This window comes from Podarcis muralis, chromosome 18 (assembly GCF_964188315.1).
Source record: "Podarcis muralis chromosome 18, rPodMur119.hap1.1, whole genome shotgun sequence".
In the NCBI taxonomy this organism is placed as follows: Eukaryota; Metazoa; Chordata; class Lepidosauria; order Squamata; family Lacertidae; genus Podarcis; species Podarcis muralis.
Window position 1 is genome coordinate 9030912 of NC_135672.1, and position 24627 is coordinate 9055538.

The 24627-nt window shown below is 50.4% G+C and overlaps 1 protein-coding gene across 1 annotated transcript; it reads left to right on the forward strand.

Annotated features, from left to right (window-relative positions):
* The first annotated feature begins 689 nt into the window (after positions 1-689).
* TIMM44 (translocase of inner mitochondrial membrane 44) lies at positions 690-24627 on the forward strand. Its single transcript, XM_028713482.2, has 13 exons — positions 690-811; positions 3849-3953; positions 4303-4473; positions 5561-5641; positions 9506-9655; positions 12520-12659; positions 13829-13914; positions 14794-14886; positions 17225-17349; positions 18772-18822; positions 19511-19600; positions 21879-21989; positions 23744-24627. The coding sequence occupies exons 1-13, from the start codon at positions 782-784 to the stop codon at positions 23861-23863; spliced, it is 1353 nt and encodes a 450-aa protein (XP_028569315.2). The 5' UTR covers positions 690-781; the 3' UTR covers positions 23864-24627.

Consider the following 24627-nt stretch of genomic DNA (forward strand, 5'->3'; position numbering starts at 1 on the left):
ATTTAGATATATTCTTGAAGTCAAATGAGAAAGATACGAAAAAAAGATACATTCTTAGTAAACGGCACATTCAGAGGATACGTTTCTTGAAGTCCAAGGTACAGTTTATATTCTTGTAGGATATTAAAGCAGAATACTATATATTTGATATTTGATATGGGTAAGGTCATTTCCCTTTATTCCCCTCTCTGACCCTGATTCTCTTACGGCAATAATAGAATTAATATAATCTTATATAATATAATATAATACAATAAAAATAAAAATAATAATAATAATAATAATAATAATAATAATAATAATAATAATAAGTTATATAATTATATAATATAATAAAATTATATAATATAATATATAAAATATATATAATATGTATATTATTATATTATATAATAAAATAATAAAATAATACAATACAATACGATATAATATAATATAATATAATATAATATAATAACATTAATAGAATTAATAGAATAAGCATATAGCTCCTGAGCATGTCCAAAGCGAACCTTCTGAGATGACGTCACATCCTGTGACCGCCTCGTGAGCTTCAGGCGGGCGGGGCGTATAAACGCTCCTCAAGGCAGCCAATGAAGAGCGTTTCGAGAAAGACCCGGATGACCGTTGCCGCGGCAACCGGGACAACGAACGGGGCTCGAGCGCCTCTCCGCGCCTGCGCGCCGGCTGCTCTCGGCGACGCCCGGCGCTTTCGACCCCTGACGTCATCGGGAGGCGCCGGCGGGAAGGTCGAGCCGCTCCTTCCCTCCCTCTTGGAAAGATGGCGGCGGCCGCGCTGTGGGGTTGCCGGGTAAGGGGGGACGGGGCGCCTTCGTGTGTGTCTTGGGAGGGGGGCTCCCCAAGTTCCTTCCCCCAACCTCCCCGAGCCAAGGCCTGGTAATTTGACCCGAGCCCCATTTCGAAGGAAAGCGTGCCCCTGAGCACGTGCAGAGCGCCCTACCGTCCCTGCTGCCGAGGAGAGAGAGGCTCAGGTACCGCGAGGAGGGAGGTGGTGCCCCTGCGCATGTGCAGAGGGGCTCCCCTACTCCTTTGACTCACAGCCCCATAGCCCCTGCGCATGTGCAGAGGGGCTCCCCTACTCCTTTGACTCACAGCCCCATAGCCCCTGCGCATGTGCAGAGGGGCTCCCCTACTCCTTTGACTCACAGCCCCATAGCCCCTGAGCATGTGCAGAGGGGCTCCCCTACTCCTTTGACTCACAGCCCCATAGCCCCTGAGCACGTGCAGAGGGACCTAGCGTTCCTGCTTCCAAGGAGAAAGAGGTTGGGGCACAGCGAGGAAGGAGGTGGTCCCCTGCGCATGTGCAGAGGGACTCCCCTACTCCTTTGACTCACAGCCCCATAGCTCCTGAGCACGTGCAGAGGGACCTAGCGTTCCTGCTTCCAAGGAGAAAGAGGTTGGGGCACAGCGAGGAAGGAGGTGGTCCCCTGCGCATGTGCAGAGGGGCTCCCCTGCTCGTTTGACTCACAACCCTATAAGCCCTGAGCATGTGCAGAGCGCCCTACCGTCCCTGCTGCCGAAGAGAGAGAGGTTTGGGCAGTGAGGAAGGAGGTGGTGCCCCTGCGCATGTGCAGAGGGGCTCCCCTGCTTGTTTGACTCAAAACCCTATAACCCCTGAGCATGTGCAGAGGGACCTAGCGTCCCTGCTTCCGAGGAGAAAGAGGCTGGGTCACCGCGAGGAGGGAGGTGGTGCCCCAGCGCATGTGCAGAGGGGATCCCCTGCTCGTTTGACGCACAGCCCCATAGCCCCTGAGCACGTGCAGAGCGCCCTACAGTCCCTGCTGCCGAGGAGAGAGGTTCGGGGACAGCGAGGAAGGAGGTGTTCCCTTGCGCATGTGCAGAGGGGCTCCCTTGCTCGTTTGACTCACAACCTTATAACCCCTGAGCATGTGCAGAGGGACCTAGTGTTCCTGCTTCCGAGGAGAAAGAGGCTGGGTCACCGCGAGGAGGGAGGTGGTGCCCCTGCGCATGTGCAGAGGGGCTGCCCTACTCCTTTGACTCACAGCCCCATAGCCCCTGAGCACGTGCAGAGGGCCCTACTGTTCCTGCTTCCGAGGAGAGAGAGACTCAGGGACTGCAAGGAAGGAGGTGGTGCCCCTGTCAACTTTTCCCTTTTCTTGCGAGGAATCCTATTCGGAATAAGGAGATTTCCCTTAAAAAAGGGGGAAACGTTGACAGCTATGCTCCTTGCTGCTTCGTCCCGCATGCTTGTTTGACTCACAACCCCATAGCCCCTGAGCACGTGCAGAGGGCCCTCCCATCCTTCCATCGAGACGGTGCTGCTGAGGAACGAACAGACCCCATTTCGAAGGAAACCGTGCCTCTGAGCACATGCAGAGGGCCCTACCGTTCCTGCTGGCGAGGAGAGAGAGGCTCGGGCACCGCGAGGAAGGAGGTGGTGCCCCTGCACATGTGCAGAGGGGCTCCCCCTTGCTGCTTCGTCCCGCGTGCTCGTTTGACTCGCAACCCCATAGCCCCTGAGCACGTGCAGAGTACTCCCATCCATGTGCAGAGGACCTCTCATTCCTTTTGCCGAATACTTCCATATTAAAAAGTAATACTGGTCTGTATTATTTAAAACGCATTAGGAAGAGCATCCCATTGAGCGTGTTCAGAGTGCGTTTTTAAAAATAATTTAAAAAGCACATGCACCCATCCAGTCTTAAAGATGAGAACTCTCTCTCCCTCTATAGTTTTAATGTTTTTTTAAATCTCTTGTTGGAAGCCGCCCAGAGTGGCTGGGGAAACCCAGCCAGACGGGCAGGGTATAAGTAATAAATTATTATTATTGTTGTTGTTGGGCAGAGTATAAGTAATAAATTATTATTGTTGTTGAGCAGGGTATAAGGGTATAAGTAATTATTATTATTAGGGGACACGGGTGGCGCTGTGGGTAAAAGCCTCAGGGCTTGCCGATCGAAAGGTCGGCGGTTCGAATCCCCGCAGCGGGGTGCGCTCCCGTCGCTTGGTCCCAGCGCCTGCCAACCTAGCAGTTCGAAAGCACTCCCGGGTGCAAGTAGATAAATAGGGACCGCTTACTGGCGGGAAGGTAAACGGCGTTTCCGTGTGCGGCTCTGGCTCGCCAGAGCAGCGATGTCACGCTGGCCACGTGACCCGGAAGTGTCTCCAGACAGCGCTGGCCCCCGGCCTCTTGAGTGAGATGGGCGCACAACCCTAGAGTCTGTCAAGACTGGCCTGTACGGGCAGGGGTACCTTTACCTTAATTATTATTATTATTATTATTGTTGTTGTTGTTGTTGTTGTTGTTATTTTATTGGAGGTGCAGACAAATGCAGCCCCAGCACCTCTTCCTTTAAAAAATTAACTACAGTGGTACCTCGCAAGACAAATGCCTCGCAAGACGGAAAACTCGCAAGACGAAAGGGTTTTTGGTTTTTTGAGTTGCTTCGCAAGATGATTTTCCCTATGGGCTTGCTTCGTAAGACGGAAACGTCTTGTAACTTTGTTTCCTTTTTCTTAACACCGTTAATACAGTTGCGACTTGACTTCGAGGAGCAACTCATAGAACACGGTGTGGTAGCCTTTTTGGAGGTTTTTGAAGACTTTGGTGATTTTTGAAGCTTTTCCAAAACTTTTCCGAAACCGTGTTTCGCAAGACGAAAAAAATCGCAAGACGACAAAACTCGCGGAACGAATTAATTTCGTCTTGCGAGGCACCACTGTACTGGGTCTCATATGGCTGATTGTTTCTGCTAGGGAAAGCTAATGAGGTTTGGAGGCTTGGCCTCTTTGCTATAACTGTTTTGCAAGCAGAGAGAGGGGGCTTTTCACTATTAAACAAGAGCACCTTATCTTTCTCCTCCTAGAAATGCCTTTTAAATGTACGGCTTGTATCCGGACGAAGCTCAGGCCCCTTGTACCATGCTTTCCTCGTGCATCAAACTGGCAGACCTGCATTGGAGCTATACCAGGTATGCTTTGCAAATCAAACCTTTTTGTGCATAATTGGAGTGGAGGCAGTTGCTGAGACTTGGGCATTGCAGAGGAAGAACTGCCAGGCTGGGAGGGAGGGAGGAACCGTCCCCTGAGAGCAATAAATAAATACTCTGGCAGCATCTCCCTAGGTTTTTAAACAATGGATCTTTCCTACCTGGATATTGGGCCTAGGACCTGCTGCATGCAAGACAGACGCTCTGCAATTGAGCTACGGCCCTTCCCTTTAGAAAAAAGTAAGATTCCGGACTTCGTGGTTCTGAATAAAAGGGCCAATTTGAAAAGGAAGTTGCTTTACACTGCTAACGCCAGAAACCTTCTCTTTAGGCTCGATGTTCCTCCTCCGGAGGCCGGAAAGGTTTTATCTCCGGCTTTGTGGAGAATATTAAACAGGAGCTGGCCAAAAACAAGGAGATGAAGGAAAGTATTAAAAGGTTCAGAGACGAAGCGAAGAAGTTGGAAGAGTCGGAGGCCCTGCAGGAAGCGAGGCGGAAATACGTGAGTCTGTTTCCTTCATGCAGTTGAGGCTTGCTTTCTCTGGTGCGTTCCTCTTCCTGGGAGTTGCAGACCAGAGCAAAAGAGAATGATGATAATAATAATAATAATAATAATAATAATAATAATAATAATAATAATAATAATAATAAATGATTTATACCCCGCCCATCTGGCTGGGCTTCCCCAGCCACTCTGGGCGGCTTCCAAAAAAATATTAAAATACTGTATTACATCAAACATTAAAAGCTTCCCTAAACAGGGCTGCCTTCAGATGTCTTCTAAAAGTCTGGTAGTTGTTGTTCTCTTTGACATCTGGTGGGAGGGTATTCCAAAGGGAGGGCGCCACTACTGAGAAGGCTCTCTGCCTGGTTCCCTGTAACTTGGCTTCTCGCAGTGAGGGAACCGCCAGAAGGCCCTCGGTGAGGGTGGGAGTTGTGTAGTCCAGGGACACATGTTGTTGCTTAGTCGTGTCTGACACTTCGTGACCCCCTGGACCAGAGCACGCCAGGCACTCCTGTCTTCCTCTGCCTCCCGCAGTTTGGTCAAACTCATGCTGGTAGTTTCAAGAACACTGTCCAACCATCTCGTCCCCTGTCGTCCCCTTCCCTTCTCCTTGTGCCCTCCATCTTCCCCAGCATCAGGATCTTTTCCAGGGAGTCTTCTCTTCTCATGAGGTGGCCAAAGTACTGGAGCCTCAGCTTCAGGATCCGTCCTTCCAGTGAGCACTCAGGGCTGATTTCCTTCCGAATGGAGAGGTTTGATCTTCTTGCCGTCCACGGGACTCTCAAGAGTCTCCTCCAGCGCCAGAATTCAAAAGCATCAATTCTTCGGCGATCAGCCTTCTTGATGGTCCAGCTCTCACTTCTATACATCACTACTGGGAAAACCATGGCTTTGTTGGCAACAGGGGTCTCTTTACCTTTACTAAAAAGGAGACAGGGAAGACATCCATCCTGATTGGTCATTACAAGAACATACACACAATGCAATCTCCCATAGCAGCCACACGATGCTTTGGTAAAATAATAATGGATGATAATAAGAGGGAGAGTTTGATTTGCTTCTGTTGTCTTGCCTTCCGCTGCAGAAAACAATAGAGTCTGAGACAGTCAAGACCTCTGAAGTCCTTAAAAAGAAATTTGGAGAAATCACGGACACTGTCAAAGACGTAAGTATGCGTTCGTATATGATGGATATTTATGGTTATGTCTGGTGTTGCTTATATTTCAGAGCAGACCCACTGAAATGAATGAGCATGGCTAACGGAGGGACATACATTTCCACAGGTCTGCTTTCGAACGAGACTTAGTTGGCTACAGCTCTTCAGCCCCTGGTTTTGTTTTACATTTCTGACTATTCCCTGTCCCGGAGATTGGGGAGGGGAAGTATCAAAGGGAGATAACAAGGAAGGCTGGAATGAGAAAAGGCAGGCAGCGTCTGCAAGAAATCGTTGGGAGTGTGAAGTGACCGTGCTGTGGGTGCCCGCCAGCCAGCCAGCTGTTCCCATTTCCTTCCTTCCCACTCGCCTGCCCCTCCCACAGTTGGTCGGATTTCTGTGCTGCTTACATTTTCAGTTTTCATTGAAACGTTTTAGATCCACATGGACCTTTTCTGGTAATAATAATAATAATTTATTATTTGTAGCCCACCCATCTGGCTGGGTTTCCCCAGCCACTGGGCGGCTTCTACAAAGACCATAAATACACTAAGATGTCACACATTAAAAACTTCCCTGCCAGGTAGTTGTTTATCTCTTTGACATCTGGTGGGAGGGCGTTCCACAGGGCGGGCGCCACTACCGAGAAGGCCCTCTGCCTGGTTCCCTGTAGCTTTGCTTCTCGCAATGAGGGAACCGCCAGAAGGCCCTCGGTACTGGACCTCAGCGTCTGGGCAGAACGATGGGGGTGGAGACGCTCCTTCAGGTATATTGGGCCGAGTATACCTGGTAGTTCAGCAAGCCTCAGGTTTTATGTAATCATTTACAGTGGTATCTCGGGTTACATACACTTCAGGTTACATACGCTTCCGCTAACCCAGAAGTAGTGCTTCAGGTTAAGAACTTTGCTTCAGGATGAGAACAGAAATCGTGCTCCGGCGGTGCGGCAGCAGCAGGAGGCCCCATTAGCTAAAGTGGTGCTTCAGGTTAAGAACAGTTTCAGGTTAAGAACGGACCTCTGGAACGAATTAAGTACTTAACCCGAGGTACCACTGTATTGCATTGATAATCTCACTTTTTCTCTGAGAAACTCAAGGTGGCATTCATAGTTCCTCTCTCCTCACCCCACATTTTATCTTCACAACAGCCCTCTGAGGTAGGTTAGGCTAAGAGGCTGTAACTGGCCCGGGATCACTCCGTGAGTTTGATGACGGAGCGGGGGATTTGAATCTGGGTCTGCAACACTATCGTGGCAATGCTGTTGAGTTAACCACGAAGCACAGCAATTGTTTCGACGGATTTCTTGTTTGATTTATATGCTGTCGTGTTTGGTATTTCAGCGGCCTTATTTTTGTTGTTGTTCGTTTGGCGGTATTGTGATTATTGTGAGCTGCTTTGAGCCCAGAATTGGTTGTTGGGGGAAAAGCAGAATGCAAATATTAAATTGACTCACTGCGCAAGCGCTGTGCTGGATCCCCGTTGTGCTGGGATGGTAGTTCTTTGGCTAGCTGAGGATGCTGGCTGTAAAGGCTGTGGCAGATTGCAGAGGCGGAAAATTGACGTTTGAAGTAAAATGAGCACAAGCAAGTGATTCTCATATGCTGCTCAGAATATGTTTTGTTTAGAGCTGGGCGGTATTGCAATTAATTGCCTGAAACTGGTATGATGGTCAAACCGCAATACAGTGGTACTTCGGGTTACATACGCTTCAGGTTACATACGCTTCAGGTTACAGACTCCGCTAACCCAGAAATAGTGCTTCAGGTTAAGAACTTTGCTTCAGGATGAGAACAGAAATCGTGCTCCGGCGGCGCAGTGGCAGCAGCGGGAGGCCCCATTAGCTAAAGTGGTGCTTCAGGTTAAGAACAGTTTCAGGTTAGGTACGGACCTCCGGAACGAATTGAGTTCTTAACCCGAGGTACCACTGTACTGGTTTCGGACTGAGCTAGTGATATGTTGCAGCTCCATGGCTGCTGCAAGCACAGCGTATCTCGCTCTAATCTGTTTGCCTGCCAGTGCTGTGCTGGCAGCGGTCGGGAAGCCATGATGTATCGCCGGCTCAAATTGCCTTGCTCAGCTGAGAGGCGGGCGGCAGCATTAGAAACTGATATATGAAAGCTAGGAGCTAAATTGCACCTTAAAACAACGGAACATCTAGGTGCGCTTTTTTAATAACAAGAATACAAAGCTGAAAAATGAATGAACTGCAGTTAAAATATTATGTTCATTTTTCACATGGTCTAGTCCATAAGGTAGGCAAACTAAGGCCCGGGCGCCGGATCCGGCCCAATAGCCTTCTAAATCAGGCCTGCAGACGGTCCAGGAATCAGCGTGTTTTTACATGAGTAGAATGTGTCCTTTGATTTCAAATGCATCTCTGGGATATTTGTGGGGCATAGAAATTCGTTCATTTTTTTCTTCAAAATACAGTCCGCCCCCCCAAGATCTGAGGAACAGTGGACCGGCCCCCTGCTGAAAAAGTTTGCTGACCCCTGGTCTAGTCCTTCCCCTGCCCCCCCCCCCGAGGGTCTCTTCTCCAGTCTTCAGAGAGTAGCTGGAATTGGGGAGGCAGAAAAAGGTCCTCCTTTCCTTCCATTTTGCAGTTTTAATCTGAAATCTTAGGCGTGGTATTACACCCAGGGCTCAGAAACTGCTTGCGCTAATGGAAATCCCTGTTGCAAAATGCTCCTAGAATTTCAGGCATTTTGATATATCAGTACATTGTGATGTTTAGTTGCTGATATATCACGATGCTGAAAACCAGATGCTGCCTGGCCTAGTTTTGTGATGTGTACTTGGGAATAATAATAATAATAATAATAATAATAATAATTTATTTATTTATACCCTGCCCATCTGGCTGGGCTTCCCCAGCCACTCTGGGTGGCTTCCAAAAAAATATTAAAAAGCTTCCCTAAACAGGGCTGCCTTCAGATGTCTTCTAAAAGTCTGGTAGTTGTTGTTCTCTTTGACATCTGGTGGGAGGGCGTTCCACAGGGTGGGCGCCACCACCGAGAAGGCCCTCTGCCTTCTTGGCTTCTCGCAGCGAGGGAACCGCCAGAAGGCCCTCGGAGCTGGACCTCAGTGTCCGGGCTGGACAATGGGGGTGGAGACGCTCCTTCAGGTATACTGGGCCAAGGCCGTTTAGGGCTTTAAAGGTCAGCACCAACACTTTGAATTGTGCTCGCAAATGTCCTGGGAGCCGATGGAGGTCTTTCAGGATGGGTGTTATATGGTCTCGGCGGCCGCCCCCAGTCACCAGTCTAGCGGCCGCATTCCGGATTAGTTGTAGTTTCTGGGTCACCTTCAAAGGTAGCCCCACGTAGAGTGCATTGCAGTAGTCCAAGCGGGAGATAACCAGAGCATGCACCACTCTGGCGAGACAGTATGCGGGCAGGGAGGGTCTCATCCTGCGTCCCAGATGGAGCTGGTAGACAGCTGCCCTGGACACAGAACTGACCTGCGCCTCCATGGACAGCGGTGAGTCCAAAATGTACTTCAGCATCCAAGTTGCCTGCATTTCTCAAACGTCGGGACTGCAGAAAGATGTATCATCCGAGTGCTGCTGTAATACTCGGGTCTAACTGTTTCACTCGTGGCCATTCTTTTCAGTTCATCCAGGGGGGCAGAATTTGTTTGCTTTCATTGGCGCTCGATTGTCACTGGCACACCTGTGAATAACCTGTGCTTCCGGAATTACTTACCTGTCTTGCGTACCAGTGTTGTACCGGTATACAGAAGATGGGAAATTATATATATATATATTTGGGAGCTCACCATTAGTACGGTGAAGGCTGCTGTTTGATGGGGCTTGTGCCCCTGTGTTCCCCTCTTTGGGCATGCCTCGTTAAAGGGCTTTCCCCCCTTTGGCTGCAGAGCTTTGACGAAGTCAGTAAGAGCGATATCGGCCGGAAGATAAAGGAAGGCATGGAAGAAGCCACCAAAACTGCGAAGCAGTCCGCGGAATCGGTCACCAGAGGAGGAGAGAAGCTGGGACGGACGGCAGCGTTCAAGGCCATTTCCCAGGTACGCTGTGCTCTGCCTGTGGCAGGCTGCTGCCTTGCTCCCAAGTAAGGCCATCTATACCTGGTGTTAACAGATACCCTCGCTTAGTTCATGGGTAATGTGACTGCCGATTAGGTGTGCTGTAAGATACCGTATTTTTCGCTCTATAAGACTCACTTTTTCCCTCCTAAAAAGTAACGGGAACTGTGTGTGCGTCTTATGGAGCGAATGCAGGCTGCGCAGCAATCCCTCTTGCTGTTCTGGCTTCTGGGATAGCCGCGCAAAGCCTCTTCAACAACATTTGATTCAGAATATCTTGTTTTCCTCCTCTAAAAAGTAGATGCGTCTTTTGGAGCGAAAAATACAGTAAATTGCTCCCTGCATTCACACAGCATGCCGTTTTTTAGGCAGGTTCTGCTTTCATTTTCATTTCAAAGAACCCTGCGGGGAGGGGGAGAGAATCAGCAGCGGCCTCAGCCCCATTCCCTCCACCCCCCCCCAAAATATCTACTCTGTATGGGGGCATTCCTCTAGGTGAAGAGGCCCAATGAGGCCTGAGTTATTTACTTACTTACTTATTTCCCGCCCATCTGGCTGGGTTTCCCCAGCCACTCTGGGCAGCTCTCAACAGAATATTAAAAACACGATAAAACTTCCCTAAACTGGGCTGCCTTCAGATGTCTGTCCCTAAACTTGGAGCCTGCAGACTTGCTCCTGGAATAATAATGGCTTCCAACAGAGTATAAAAAATACGATAAAGCACCAAACATTAAAACCTTCACGAAACAGGGTTGCCTTCAGAAAAGTCAGACAGTTGTTTATTTCCTTGACATCTGATGGGACGGTGTTCCACAGTGAGGTTGCCACCACCGAGAAGGCCCTCTGCCTGGTTCCCTGTAACCTCACCTCCCGCAGGGAGGGAACTACCATAAGACCCTCGGAGCGGGACCTCAGTGTCCTGGCTAGATGATGGGGGTGGAGATGCTTCTTCAGGTACAGGGCCTGGGCCGTTTAGGGCTTTAAAGGTCAGCACCAACACTGTAAATTGGGCTCTGAAACGTACTGGGAGCCAACGAAGATCCTTTGGGACCGGTGTTATATGGTCCCGGCGGCCGCCTCAAGTCACCAGTCTAGCTGCCGCATTCTGGATTAGTTGTAGAGCAGAGTTAATTGTCCCCCTTGTTACAGAGAGGCTTGGCTGTCCTACACCAGAGACAGTGCCTGCAGTTCCCCCTGCGGAATGCTCTTTTAGCAGACATCACACAGAGGCATATTTGCTTTTTAGTGTTGGGCATCCCTGGAACATGTCTGAAATATCCCCCAGGGCTGCCACTCATTTTAATGATCCCCCTGCTCTTCTTTCAGCGTTTTTTTCTACCTTTTCGTTTTTATTTTCCTGCACCCTGCCCTGATGTTTTTTGTGGGGGATACAGCACAGTTTGATGAGCAGAGGCAGATCAGCAGCTAGATCAGAGGCACTGGATTAAAAAAAGAAAGAAATGCAGATCTTAACATCGCTTGTAGGGTTACAAGAAGTTTTGTAAGGGGGATTTTATAAATTATTGTGGAAAGGATTAAGATTAGCTGATGTAAGATTGGATTTATAGTAATAAGCATGGTACAGTCACACCAGGGACGCGGTGGCGCTGTGGGTTAAACCACAGAGCCTAGGACTTGCCGATCAGAAGGTCAGCGGTTCGAATCCCCGCCACGGGGTGAGCTCCCGTCTTTCGGTCCCAGCTCCTGCCAACCTAGCAGTCAAAGTGCAAGTAGATAAATAGGTACCACTCTGGCGAGAAGGTAAACGACATTTCCGTGTGCTGCTCTGGTTCGCCAGAAGCGGCTTAGTCCTGCTGGCCACATGACCCGGAAGCTGTACGCCGGCTCCCCTGGCCAATAAAGCGAGATGTGCGCCGCAACTCCAGAGTCGGTCACAACTGGACCTAATGGTCAGGGGTCCCTTTACCTTCACCTTTACAGTCATACCTTGGGTTACAGGCGCTTCAGGTTGCGTTTTTTCATGTTACAGACGTGCCGACACCCGGAAGTACTAGAACAGGTTACTTCCGGGTTTCGTCGACCGCGCATGCGCAGAAGCGCTGAATCGCAACCTGCACGTGCGCAGACGTGCCACTGCAGGTTGCGAACGCTGTGGGTTGCGAACGTGCCTCCCGCATTAGAAGGGGTTGAAGGAAGTCTTAGGCTGCGATAGCCAAATATTTGTTATGTGGTTTCGGAGTTGCTATGTTGGAAAATTTGTGCAAAAATCAATAACAATTATTTAAACAGAAGAAGAAAAGAAATGCAGATCTAATTTTTTAAAAGCCAGCCAAAGCAGAAAGGGGCTTTTTTTCGGGCCGCTCAGTGAGACACCAGACCGGTTGTGGTTGGGGGACGGGATGGACAAATGCACAGGGTTGGGTTTGCCAGCTCAGGTGTTCTCTGTCCAGTTACTCCCAGAGTCTGCGGGACTCCTGCCCTCTCTGCTGTAACCGCCTCTTGTTCTGGGCATGTTTAGCCTGGAGAAGAGGAGGTTAAGGGGTGATATGATAGCCATGTTCAAATATATAAAAGGATGTCATATAGAGGAGGGAGAAAGGTTGTTTTCTGCTGCTCCAGAGAAGCGGACACGGAGCAATGGATCCAAACTACAAGAAAGAAGATTCCACCTAAACATTAGGAAGAACTTCCTGACAGTAAGAGCTGTTCGACAGTGGAATTTGCTGCGAAGGAGTGTGGTGGAGTCTCTGTCTTTGGAGGTCTTTAAGCAGAGGCTTGACAACCATATGTCAGGAGTGCTCTGATGGTGTTTCCTGCTTGGCAGGGGGTTGGACTCGATGGCCCTTGTGGTCTCTTCCAACTCTATGATTCTATGATTCTTCCAGGGCGTGGAGACGGTCAAGAAAGAGATTGACGAGAGTGTCCTGGGCCAGACGGGGCCTTACAAGCGGCCGGAGAGGCTCCGGAAGCGGACAGAGTTTGCTGGCGAGAGGCTGAAGGAAGAGAGGATATTTGAAGCCAACGAGTGAGTGATGGCTGGGGCGGGTGGGCGGTATGCAGGGGTGTCTGGGTACTGCCAGTTGCTTCCCTTAAGGCGGAAGCCTGGCAGCGTGCAGTAGAGGATGGGGGTCGATGGAGCCCAGTTGGAGGCCGGGGGCAAGCTCTGGACCCTAGTATTGCTCTGACAGGGTCTTCGCTAGGAGCCCTTCTGTTACGGCTGCTGCTGGTCGTGGTAGGCAAGGCTGAAACAGATGGATGGGGGCTGCGACTTGTTGAAAAACAGCTCCTCTTGGGGTGGGGAGAAACTTGAGTGCTTTGCGTAGAGAAAGCCCCAGGTCCACTCTCTGGCACTTCATTTATTTAATCTGCACACCGCCCCTATACCCTCGGTGCTCAGGTTCACAGCATAAAATCACAATATAAAAACACGAAATGCATATTATGAACCTACACGGACCCTGCGATCGTCGTAAGGGGTCCTGCTTCGTGTGCCGCCTCCTTGAGAGGTCCGGAGGGCGGCAACACGAGAACAGGGCCTTTTATGTGGTGGCTCCCCGTCTGTGGAACGCTCTCCCCAGGGAAGTTCACCTGGTGCCTCTCACTTCCATACATCACTACTGGGGAAACCACGGCTTTAACTATACGGACCTTTGTTGGCAAGGTGATGTCTCTGCTTTTTAAGATGCTGTCCAGGTTTCTCATTGGTGAGTAGACCCGCTGAAATCGATGGACTACATTAGTCGTGCCTGTTAATTTCAGCGGGACAATTCAGAGAAGGATTTAGCTGGATTCAACCCTGACGATCGTAGCCAAGGCAGTGTTTATGCTATTTTTGGAACTATATTCTTGATTCCAGATACAATGTTCAGTGCTATCCGGGTTCTGACTTGAGTGGAATTCCCTCCCCAGGGAGGCTCATTATACTCTTTTAGGCACCAGGCAAAAACGTCCCTTTTTAACCAGGCTGATTGACATCCGATGCCCCTTTTAAAACATGTTGGGGGTAAAGAAGGGATTGTTGGGTTGCTCTCGTTTTTTTATTTTTGCTATGCACGGTGTGCTTTTCCATTGTGCTTTTATGCTATGAACCGCCCTGAGACCCGCAGGTGTAGGGCGGCATGGAAATATTAAATTAATAAAAAATATTATTTTTTATTCCTCCCTCCCCTTCATTGGCTCCTCCTCTTCTTCCAGGGAGGCGATGGGCGTGGTTCTCCACAAGGACTCCAAATGGTACCAGCAGTGGAAGGAGTTCAAGGACAACAACGTGGTGTTCAACCGTAAGCAGTGCCTGCAGGGAGAGCTCCTCCCCGCGTCTTCTCCCCTGCCTGGTCCTGTAAACACAGGCTGAGTTAGGCAGGGCCCAGTGCCATGCGTGAGGGAGGCGAGTGTCTCCCACCCCCATCGTCCAGCCCGGACACTGAGGTCCAGCTCCGAGGGCCTTCTGGCGGTTCCCTCACTGCAAGAAGTGAGGTTACAGGGAACCAGACAGAGGGCCTTCTCGGTGGTGGCGCCCTCCTTGCGGGAGATCCCCTTTTCCAGCGCCGTTTCCCGCTGCTATCCTGGATTGTTAGATATCCCGTAGACTGTCCCCGGGACAGGTGAGGCTGCTGATCCCTTATTTTCAAATGTGAAAGTTGACAGCTATGCCTCCATTGGCTCCCAGTACATTTCTGAGCACAATTCAAAGTGTTGGTGCTGACCTTGAAAGCCCTAAATGGCCTCAGCCCAGTACACCTGAAGGAGCGTCTCCACCCCCATCGTTCAGCCCGGACACTGAGGTCCGGCTCTGAGGGCCTTCTGGCGATTCCCTCCCTGCAAGAAGAGAACCAGGCAGAGGGCCTTCTTGGTAGTGATGCCCTCCCTGTGGAACGCCCTCCCATCAGATGTCAAGGAAATAAACAACTCTCTGACTTTTTGAAGACCTCTGAAGGCAGCCCAGTTTAGGAAAGTTTTATCGTTTTTTTAACATTCTGTTGAGAGCAGCCCAGAGTGGCTGGGGAAACCTAGCCAGATGGGTGGGAAATTAAGTAAGTAAGGCAGGCCTCATTGGGCCTCTTCACCTGGAGGAATGCCCCCATGAAGAGTGGATTTTTTTGGGGGGAGGGGTGGAGGGAATGGGGCTGAGGCCGCTGCTGATTCTGTCCCCCTCCCCGCAGGGTTCTTTGAAATGAAAATGAAATACGACGAGAGCGACAATGCCATCATCCGGGCCTCGCGAGTTGTGACGGACAAGATGACAGACTTCATCGGTGAGTCTCTCTCCTTGCCGTTTCCCCCTCAAGTGCTGCTGGCTGGCCCTATAGGGATGCGGGTGGCGCTGTGGTCTAAACCGCTGAGCCTCTTGGGCTTGCCGATCAGAAGGTCAGCAGTTCGAAATCTGTCTGTGGACAATCGCTGGCTCCCTCGGCCCGAAAGCGAGATGAGTGCCCCAACCCCATAGTCGCCTTTGACTGGACTTAACCATCCAGGGGTCCTTAACATTTTACTTTGCCCTCATGTCTCCTTGCAGTTCACAAGGTAAAATGGCTCTCCACACCCCTCTCTCTGCTCACAACTCCCTCTGTGACTAGAGTTGAAGCTCTGGGGTTGACTGGAGACCGGAGGATGGGTGGAAAGGAGGCTGCGGCTGTTGCGCTACCCCACGTTTCAGCTACTAGACAGCGGGGAGGCTGAGCAGTGTAAACAAAGCCCCGCTGCACCTCCAGTCCCTTTGGGGCTTCCTCCGCCCTCACTGACGTCCTCTCCGGATTCCAGGAGGGTCTCCTCATGAGCCACAAGGACTCGCAAGCTCTCTCCCGCCATTTCCCGGTTCAAACCTATCTATCTGTTTCCCAGTAATGCACATATACATTGTCAACTGCTCATAAGTGGGGTGGGGTGCCTGTATCGTGTTGTGGTTTAGCGGTTGAAGTGTTGTCTAGGCACTTGTAGGAAGAAGCCTACTTGGGTCTCTTTCTGGCTTCTTCCACCCCATGGTCTTAAGGACTAGCAGCTTGGTTTTCCACGGCATAGGGAAGCAAAGCTGAGAGTTTTAGGTCACTGAGTGATTCTTCTGTTAGGATATAGTTCCGTTCCACCTTAGAAGGAACAGGCCTGACTGTTGTGTGTCACACGCCTGTTTACTTCCAGCACAGTCTGCTGGGAACTTTGTATATTGCTTTTGCTATCCGGTTGTTTGCATAGACACGAAGGGAAGCAGACATGTTTTTTCCTTTCTTCCTGAACTATGCTGAATAAAGGTAAAGGTAAAGAGACCCCTGACCATTAGGTCCAGTCGTGGAAAACTCTGGGGTTGTGGCGCTCATCTCACTTCATTGGCCGAGGGAGCCGGTGTACAGCTTCCAGGTCATGTGGCCAGCAGGACTAAGCTTCTGGCGAACCAGAGCAGCGCACGGAAACGCCGTTTACCTTCCCGCCGGAGCGGTACCTATCGATCTACTTGCACTTTGAGGTGCTTTCGAACTGCTAGGTTGGCAGGAGCAGGGACCGAGCAACGGGAGCTCACCCCGTCACGGGGATTCGAACCGCCGGCCTTCTGATCGGCAAGTCCTAGGCTCTGTGGTTTACCCACAGCACCACCCACGTCCCTTCTTATGGTGAATAAATGCCTGTAAATAATGCTTACACATTTCTCTGTCCGCCACTTCCGTTGTGAAGATTTATTCACACTGCTGATAAGAGCGTGCCAAGTCTCTAAAGGTCCCTGAGGCTTGTGTCGCTGATTGATGCTGTTCCGAAAACTGGAGTTCGCCCTGCTGCTGGCCGGTGGCTGGAGCCAGCCGGGGGGCCTGCTAAATGCCCCTGTCTCCCCGGACGCATCCCAACATCTTTGCCGATCCCTTTGGCCCCACGAACAAGCCCTTGCTTAAAATCGAGGATGTCAGATCCTCAGGAAGCCTGGTTCCTTTTCTCACACACCTCCAACGTCACTCTGAATCCCCTCCATATGCAATTCTGGTTCTAAACGCAGCATAAGGGGTCTCTATAGAGTATAGTGTATTTTATAGTATAGTATAGTATAGGGACGTGGTTGGCACTGTGGCTTAAACCACAGAGCCTAGGACTTGCCGATCAGAAGGTCAGCAGTTCGAATCCCCGCGACGGGGTGAGCTCCCGTTGCTCAGTCCCTGCTCCTGCCAACCTATCAGTTCGAAAGCATGTCAAAATGCAAGTAGATAAATAGGTACCGCTCCGGTGGGAAGGTAAACGGCGTTTCTGTGCGCTGCTCTGGTTCGCCAGAAGCGGCTTGGTCATGCTGGCCACATGACCCGGAAGCTGTATGCCGGCTCCCTCGGCCAATAAAGCGAGATGAGCACCGCAGCCCCAGAGTCGGCCACGACTGGACCTAATGGTCAGGGGTCCCTTTACTTTTCTAGTATAGTATAGTGTATTTTTTAAAAGGGGTTTCAGAGTTTTTAGGGGTTTTTATAGTATAGTATTGTGTATTTTTAAAATGGGGTTTCAGAGTTTTCAGGGGTTTTTGAATGTTTTATGTAGTTTTTCAGTTTCATTGTTCTGTATGGGACATTGACAATAAAGATATCTATCTAAATGCCAACCCTCTGTTGCCTCTGATTGTATCGGCAGGCGGGCTGTTCTCCAAGACTGAAATGTCGGGGGTCCTGACCGAGATCCTCCGCGTTGACCCAAACTTCGACAAGGACCGGTTCCTCAAGCAGTGCGAGGACGACATCATCCCCAACATCCTAGAGGCAGGTCTGGGGTGCGGGTGGGGAGAGGCGGCTGGGGTGCGGGGGTGTCCTGTGTGCCCAAGCAGCAAGGGGGGAGGGTGGCTCTCTTAAAGGCGGCAATGTGGGAAGTGGCGCTGGCATCACAGCAGAGAGACAGAGTCAACTGATGGCTTTCAGGAAGGTGTAAAGTCCAGAAAAAGGAGGGATGAGGCAGGATCTTTCTCTATTAATTTTTATTTATTTATTGAATCAATAATAATAATGATGATTTATTTATACCCCGCCCATCTGGCTGAGTTTCCGCAGCCACTCTGGGCAGCTCCCAATCAAGTGTTAAAAACAGTATAGCATTAAATATTAAAAACTTCCCTGAACAGGGCTACCTTCAGATGTCTTTTAAACATAGGGTAGCCGCTTATTTCCTTTACATCTGAAGGGAGGGCGTTCCACAGGGAGGGCACCACTCCCGAGAAGGCCCTCTGTCTGGTTCCCTGTAACCTGACTTCTCGCAATGAGGGAACCGCCAGAAGGCCCTCGGCGCTGGATCTCAGTGGATCTCAGCTGAACGATGGGGGTGGAGACGCTCCTTCAGGTATAATGGACGCTCCTTCAGGTATAATGGACCGAGGCCGTTTAGGGGTTTAAAGGTCAGCACCAACACTTTGAATTGTCCAAGCATGAGATAACTAGAGCATGCACCACTCTGGAGAGACAGTCCGTGGGCAGGTAGGGTCTCATCCTGCGTACCAGATGGAGCTGGTAGACAGCCGCCCTGGACACAGAATTGACCTGCGCCTCCATGGACAGCTGTGAGTCCAAAATGACTCCCAGGCTGCGCACCTGGTCCTTCAGGGGCACAGTCACCCCATTCAGAACCAGGGAGTCCTCCACACCAGCCTGCTCCCTGTCCCCCAAAAACAGTCCTTCTGTCTTGTCAGGATTCAACCACAATCCGTTAGCCGCCATCCATCCTCCAACCGCCTCCAGAAACTCACACAGGACCTTCACTGCCTTCACTGGTTCTGAGTTGAAAGAGAGGTAGAGCTGGGTATCATCCGCATTCTGATGAACCCCCAGCCCAAACCCCCTGATGATCTCTCCCAGCGGCTTGGTGTCCCAACTCTACAGTTTTCTGATTCTTTTTTAGAACTTGGGTGCAAGGAAGAGAGTTTGGGGAAACTTTTAGATTTAGGAATATCGGAACCTGCCTCTTACAGAGTCAGGTGCATTGGTCGACGTGACTCAATATTGTCTACCCTGACTGGCACAGCTCTCTCTGGGGTGTGTGTTGAACCTGGGACCTTCTATATGTCAATCAGTCCCTCTACTCCGAGCCTACAGCCCTTAGGCCCTTCGTGTACTCTCCGTTGTCCTTCTGCTTGTCCCTCTGTGATCGCAGCTCCTTGTGTGTGATGCTCTGTTGTCTCTCCTCCTTTTCTTTAGGCCATTATAACCGGAGACCTGGACATCCTCAAGGACTGGTGTTACGAGGCGGTGAGTGTTTGCCCCGGGAGATGGCGTGGTTGGTCCTGGCAGGCTTCGTGGGGATTGGCGATTGTTCCATCCTGACATTCAGGAGTGTCCCAAAAGGACATGAGAGCTCACACCTTGCTCGCAGGCTTCCCAAAGGCTCCCAAGAAGCCACTGTATTTTTCGCTCTATAAGACGCACCAGACCACAAGACGCACCTAGTTTTTGGAGGAGGAAAACAAGGAAAAAAATATTCTGAATCTCAGAAGCCAGAACAGCAAGAGGGATCGCTGCGCAGCGAAAGCAGCAATCCCTCTTGCTGTTCTGGCTTCTGGGATAGCTGCGCAGCCTGCATTCGCTCCATAAGACGCACGCACATTCCCCCTTACTTTTTAGGAGGGGAAAAGTGAGTCTTATAGAGCAAAAAATACGGTAGTTTCCGCTGTTGTCTCTCTTTTGTTGGTTGGCTGCAGCCATTACAGGAAGAAACCATTGAGAAAGGGGGCAGATCTGAAAAAACCAGCTGTCTCCTTCCGGCCCTGGCGGCTGCTGGGCTGATTCTTCTTGTTCCACAGTGTTGAAAAACTGATATCGCCCAGCGATGGGCGATTGGGGGGCTGGAGAGACCCAAGTGCGCCGCCTTGAGGTCCTTGAAGGAAAGGGTCATATATATAAATTTAAAAAATAATACTATGGAAATAACTTCTTTCAGACTTACAGCCAGCTGGCACACCCGATTCAGCAAGGGAAAGCGATGGGGCTTCAGTTCCACTCCAGGATTTTGGACGTCGACAATGTAGACGTGAGTGCCTGCTCCCGTTTCTTTCTTTTTTTTTATAATAATTTTTATTTGTTGTTGTTTAGTCATTTAGTCGTGTCCGACTCTTCGTGACCCCATGGACCAGAGCACGCCAGGCCCTCCTGTCTTCCACTGCCTCCCGCAGTTTGGTTAAACTCATGCTAGTAACCTCGAAAACACTATCCAACCATCTCGTCCTCTGTCGCCCCCTTCTCCTTGTGCCCTCCATCTTTCCCAGCATCAGTGTCTTCTCCAGGGAGTCTTCTCTTCTCATGAGGTGGCCAAAGTACTGGAGCCTCAGCTTCACGATCTGTCCTTCCAGTGAGCACTCAGGGCTGATTTCCTTCAGAATGGAGAGGTTTGATCTTCTTGCAGTCCATGGGACTCTCAAGAGTCTTCTCCAGCACCATAATTCAAAAGCATCAATTCTTCGGCGATCAGCCTTCTTTATGGTCCAGCTCTCACTTCCATACATCACTACTGGGAAAACCATGGCTTTAACTATACGGACCTTTGTTGGCAAGGTGACGTCTCTACTTCTCAAGATGTTGTCTAGGCCTGTCATTGCCCTTCTCCCAAGAAGCAGGCGTCTTTTAATTTCGTGGCTGCTGTCACCATACTACTTTCACATCCAATTTTTCACAAATTGTTTCATTTCTGGACTTCCTTCAGCTTTTCCGTAAATCATCCATAGTCATTATTTTAATTACGCATTCCCTAGTTTGTATTGTCATTGTTTATACCCTTCATTTCTTTTCCCTTTAGACAATACTTCTCAGTTTTTCACAGTGCTTTTTTAAACCCCTCTAGCGTTATCTATCCTTCACTTATACTTTCCAGATATTCCGCAAATTTCCCCCCAGTCCTCGATGAACTTTTGGTCTCTTAAATATCTAATCTTCCCTGTCAATTTGTCCAACTCAGCATAGTCTAACAACTTCTGCTCCCGTTTCTTGGCCTGGACTGGGACATCTGGCAGTCAAAGGTCCAGTGTGGTGTAGTGCTTAAGAGCGGTAGTCTCGTAATCTGGGGAACCGGGTTCGCGTCTCCGCTCCTCCACCTGCAGCTGCTGGGTGACCTTGGGCCAGTCACACTTCTCTGAAGTCTCTCAGCCCCACTCACCTCACAGAGTGTTTGTTGTGGGGGAGGAAGGGAAAGGAGAATGTTAGCCGCTTTGAGACTCCTTTGAGTAGTGATAAAGCGGGATATCAAATCCAAACTCTTCTTCTTTCGCTCCCTCCTGCCCAGCGGCAGAGCCTTAATAGCAGAGCCTGGAGAGGAGGAGAGCTGGAAGAGCGCAACTGCCTCATTAGGCCATTAGGACGCTGGTGGCGCTGTGGTCTAAACCACTGAGCCTCTTGGGCTTGCCGATCGCAAGGTCGGCGGTTCGAATCCCCGGGACGGGGTGAGCTCCCGTTGCTTGGTCCCTGCTCCTGCCAACCTAGCAGATTGAAAGCACACCGGCACAAGTAGATAAATAGGCACCACTGCGGCGGGAAGGTAAACGGCGTTTCCATGCGCTCTAGCTTCCATCACGGTGTCCCATTGCACCAGAAGCGGCTCAGTCCTGCTGGCTACATGACCCGGAAATCTGTCTGCGGACAAACGCCGGCTCCCTTGCCCTGAAAGTAAGATGAGCGCCACAACCCCATAGTCGCCTTTGACTGGACTTAACCGTCCAGGGGTCCTTTGACCTGTTAGGCCAAGACCTACTGGGAACAGTTACCTGCACTGTCTTGCCTTCTTAGAATAAAGAGCTAACTTCACTGACGCCATGTTTTTTTCTTAATCGCTGAATACGCTTGGCTCTGGCTCCTGACAGTAGTCAGGTAGAACCCACTGCTATGCAGGAATCTTTTGCCCAACGTGGGGCTCTAACCCACAACCCTGAGATTGATTATTTATTTAACCCTGGCTATTTAGCTAAATGGGACGCGGGTGGCGCTGTGGGTTAAACCACAGAGTCTAGGGCTTGCCGATCAGAAGGTTGGCGGTTCGAATCCCCGTGACGGGGTGAGCTCCCGTTGCTCGGTCCCTGCTCCTGCCAACCTAGCAGTTCGAAAGCATGTCAAAGTGCAAGTAGATAAATAGGTACCACTCCGGCGGGAAGGTAATGTTACAGGATGTATGTATGTATGTTTGTGTGTATGTTTGTTTGTTTTGAATTTTTGAAAATTTATTAAAAAAACTGGGGGGGGGGGGAAAGAGCCTTATACTCTACTGACCCAGCTACCCAGCACCGTTAAGGACTAGTAACTTGAAGTTTTTCCCCGCTTTGCAGCTCGCGATGGGCAAGATGATGGAGCAGGGACCCGTCTTGATCATCACTTTCCAAGCTCAGTTAGTCATGGTGATCAAAAACCAGAAAGGGGAAGTCGTGGAAGGAGACCCGGTGAGTAACGTTTGGCCAACTTGCCTTGCGCACTCAGATCTTGTTAGCTGCCTTTATTTAACCTTCTGTTGCATCCAAACTGCTGGGCTAGGCTAGACAGACCTCTCCTGACAGACGGGTTCCCAAAGCAACTGTGATTACCGTACTTTTCTGTGTATAAGGCTATGTTTTTTTCTTTAAAAATCATGCTAATAAGTGGAGGTTGTCTTATACATGGACAGTTCATAGGGTGGACGTTTGATTGGTTGCAGCTGCGGCTGTCAGCGGCCGTTGTGCGTGTTATTGGTTGCTGCGTCAGTGTGTGGTGTTGATTGATTGACGCTCCGGCAGTTGGGCGGGCGATTGGCACCTTCTGCCGGCGATGGGACAGATGGGAGATGGAATTTATGGCATGTGTGGGTGAACGATTTTTGGCAGGCCTCCCCCCCAAAAAGCTCAACAATTCTGGGCCATCTCCCCCCATTTTCTTAAATTTGAGTCCTCCGAAATAGTCTTATACATGGGGGCGGTATTACGGTACGGTTTTATCAAATAGCAAGATTGTACACGTTGGGATTATAACCTCTTTACAACCTCATGTTCCTGCAGCTTAGTTAGATGAACGTTTGCCTAAAAACAAAGGAATGAACCGTCATTTCCATATCATTTTTTTGGGGGCGTGGGGAAGGTCACCCCGAAATCAATGAACCAATTTTTGTATATGTAACCGTATCATGTATTAATGCAACGTGCATAGCATGCATACAGGAAAAGCAGAGCTTGCAAGTTTTCTAATACCTGTACAGCGCTTTGAACATCGTACATCGCTTCTTACTGCTTAGAATAAACCGAGGTGGCGGTTTGTCTTTTGTTTCTGCTGCATGCGACGCAATGTTCCCGCCTCCCTTGGATTGCGCACTCTGTGCGCACCGATTACTTCTTGGGAATGTTCGGATGGCTCCTGCTTCCGGCGATTCTCCCAATACAGGTTTAGGAATTCTCAGACAGCTGCAAAAGTTCTAAACAGTTCCATAAAGTTTTAAAAAATACTTATGAGTTATATGCATGGCGATTCCAGCTTTTCATTCGGGATTGACTTTTATCACAACTGAGAAGAACTACCGTATTTTTTGCTCTATAAGACGCACTTTTTCCCTTCTAAAAAGTAAGGGGAAATGTGTGTGTGTGTCTTATGGAGCGAATGCAGGCTGCGCGGCTAAGCCAAAAGCCAGAACAGGGAGAGGGACGCTTCACGGGCTGCCCCAGAAGCCAGAACAGTGAGACGGAGCGCTGCGCAGCGCTCCGTCTCGCTGTTCTAGCTTAGGGGTTAGTGGCGCAAACCCTCCGCAGGGCAGTGGGGTCCTTCATCCTGCTGCCCTCCGGAGGCTTTGCAGGCTGTCCCAGAAGCCTCTGCAGGGCACGGGGATGAAGGCTCCCCGTGCCCTCGGAGGCTTCGCACAAAGCTAGACCAGCTATTCCAGCAGCTATCCCAGAAGCCAGAACAGCAAGAGGCTATCTCAGAAGCCAGATCCCTCTTGCTGTTCTGGCTTCTGGGATTCAGAATTTTTTTTTCCTTTTTCCTCCCCCTCCAAACTAGGTGCATCCTATTATCTGGTGCGTCCTATAGAGCGAAAAATACGGTAGTCCCTTTCCCAGTGTTTTTGATACAGGAAATTGTGGGGGTTTTGGGGGGAGAGGGAGCCAAAAAGTTATAACCCTAGTACCCAATGCCATGACGTGAACTGGCTATAACTCTGAACGTCCCCCCGTTGCAGGAGAAAGTTCTACGTATGCTCTACGTTTGGGCCCTCTGCAGAGACCCGGACGAGCTCAACCCTTACGCCGCCTGGAGACTGCTGGACATTTCTGCGTCAAGCACTGAGCAGATCTTATGAGCTCGGCGTCTCCTCTGCCCGCCTCGGCCAGAACACGGGAGCAGCGCTTCTTTCCTCACACAGAGGCCAGACAGGAGGGCAACTTGGGTGTGGCGCCGCTTTGCTGAGGACGCGGGGGTTCCAGCTCCAAGGCCGGCAGTGGGGAATGACTTGCGGGCTCCCCTGCCAGCAGTCGGGCACGGGGTGTTTCCTTGACACTGGAGCAGTGTGCCAAACTCTGGGGAGTTTCTCGGGGAGGACAAGCGAGGAAAGACCCCCGCTTCGGATCGCGGCGCTAAGGAGTCCGAGGTGCACTTTGCCAAAGCAGCCCGGCTCGTCGTCCCCATTCCCGCTGCGCTTCAGGCGGCAACCTGGCCTGCGCGGTGCCCGCCCGTCTGCAGAACCAAAGAGACGCTCGTTTGCCATACCATCGTTTTTTTGCAGGTGGATGTTGAAGGCCCGAACTACGGTTGCGGAGCGGGGAAGGGGAATGGCTCTATGGGGCAAGGGAAGGTCTTTCAGCTTGGGTTGCTGCTCCGGGGAATGGAGGGTCCTGTCGTCGTCCCCCCACGGTTGTCCTTCCGCTGCAAGCTTGGCACATGGAGCAGTTGGGAGGGGGCTGCAGCTGGGAGGGGTTGTGACGGCCCTCAGCCCCAACACACACACACACACACTCACTCTCCACCCTGCCTGCCCCAAACACTCAGATTTGGCCTGATCTGGGCAAGTGGTATCATGGCAATAGATTCTTCTACCACCTCTGTAAATTAAATACGTATATCAAG

Excerpts from the sequence above, each read along its gene's own strand:
- TIMM44 (XM_028713482.2), top strand. The coding sequence starts at position 782 with ATGGCGGCGGCCGCGCTGTGGGGTTGCCGG. Across the intron at positions 5,642-9,505 it reads TCACGGACACTGTCAAAGAC|AGCTTTGACGAAGTCAGTAA; the intron begins GTAAGTATGCGT and ends CTTTGGCTGCAG. Across the intron at positions 12,660-13,828 it reads AGGATATTTGAAGCCAACGA|GGAGGCGATGGGCGTGGTTC; the intron begins GTGAGTGATGGC and ends CTCTTCTTCCAG.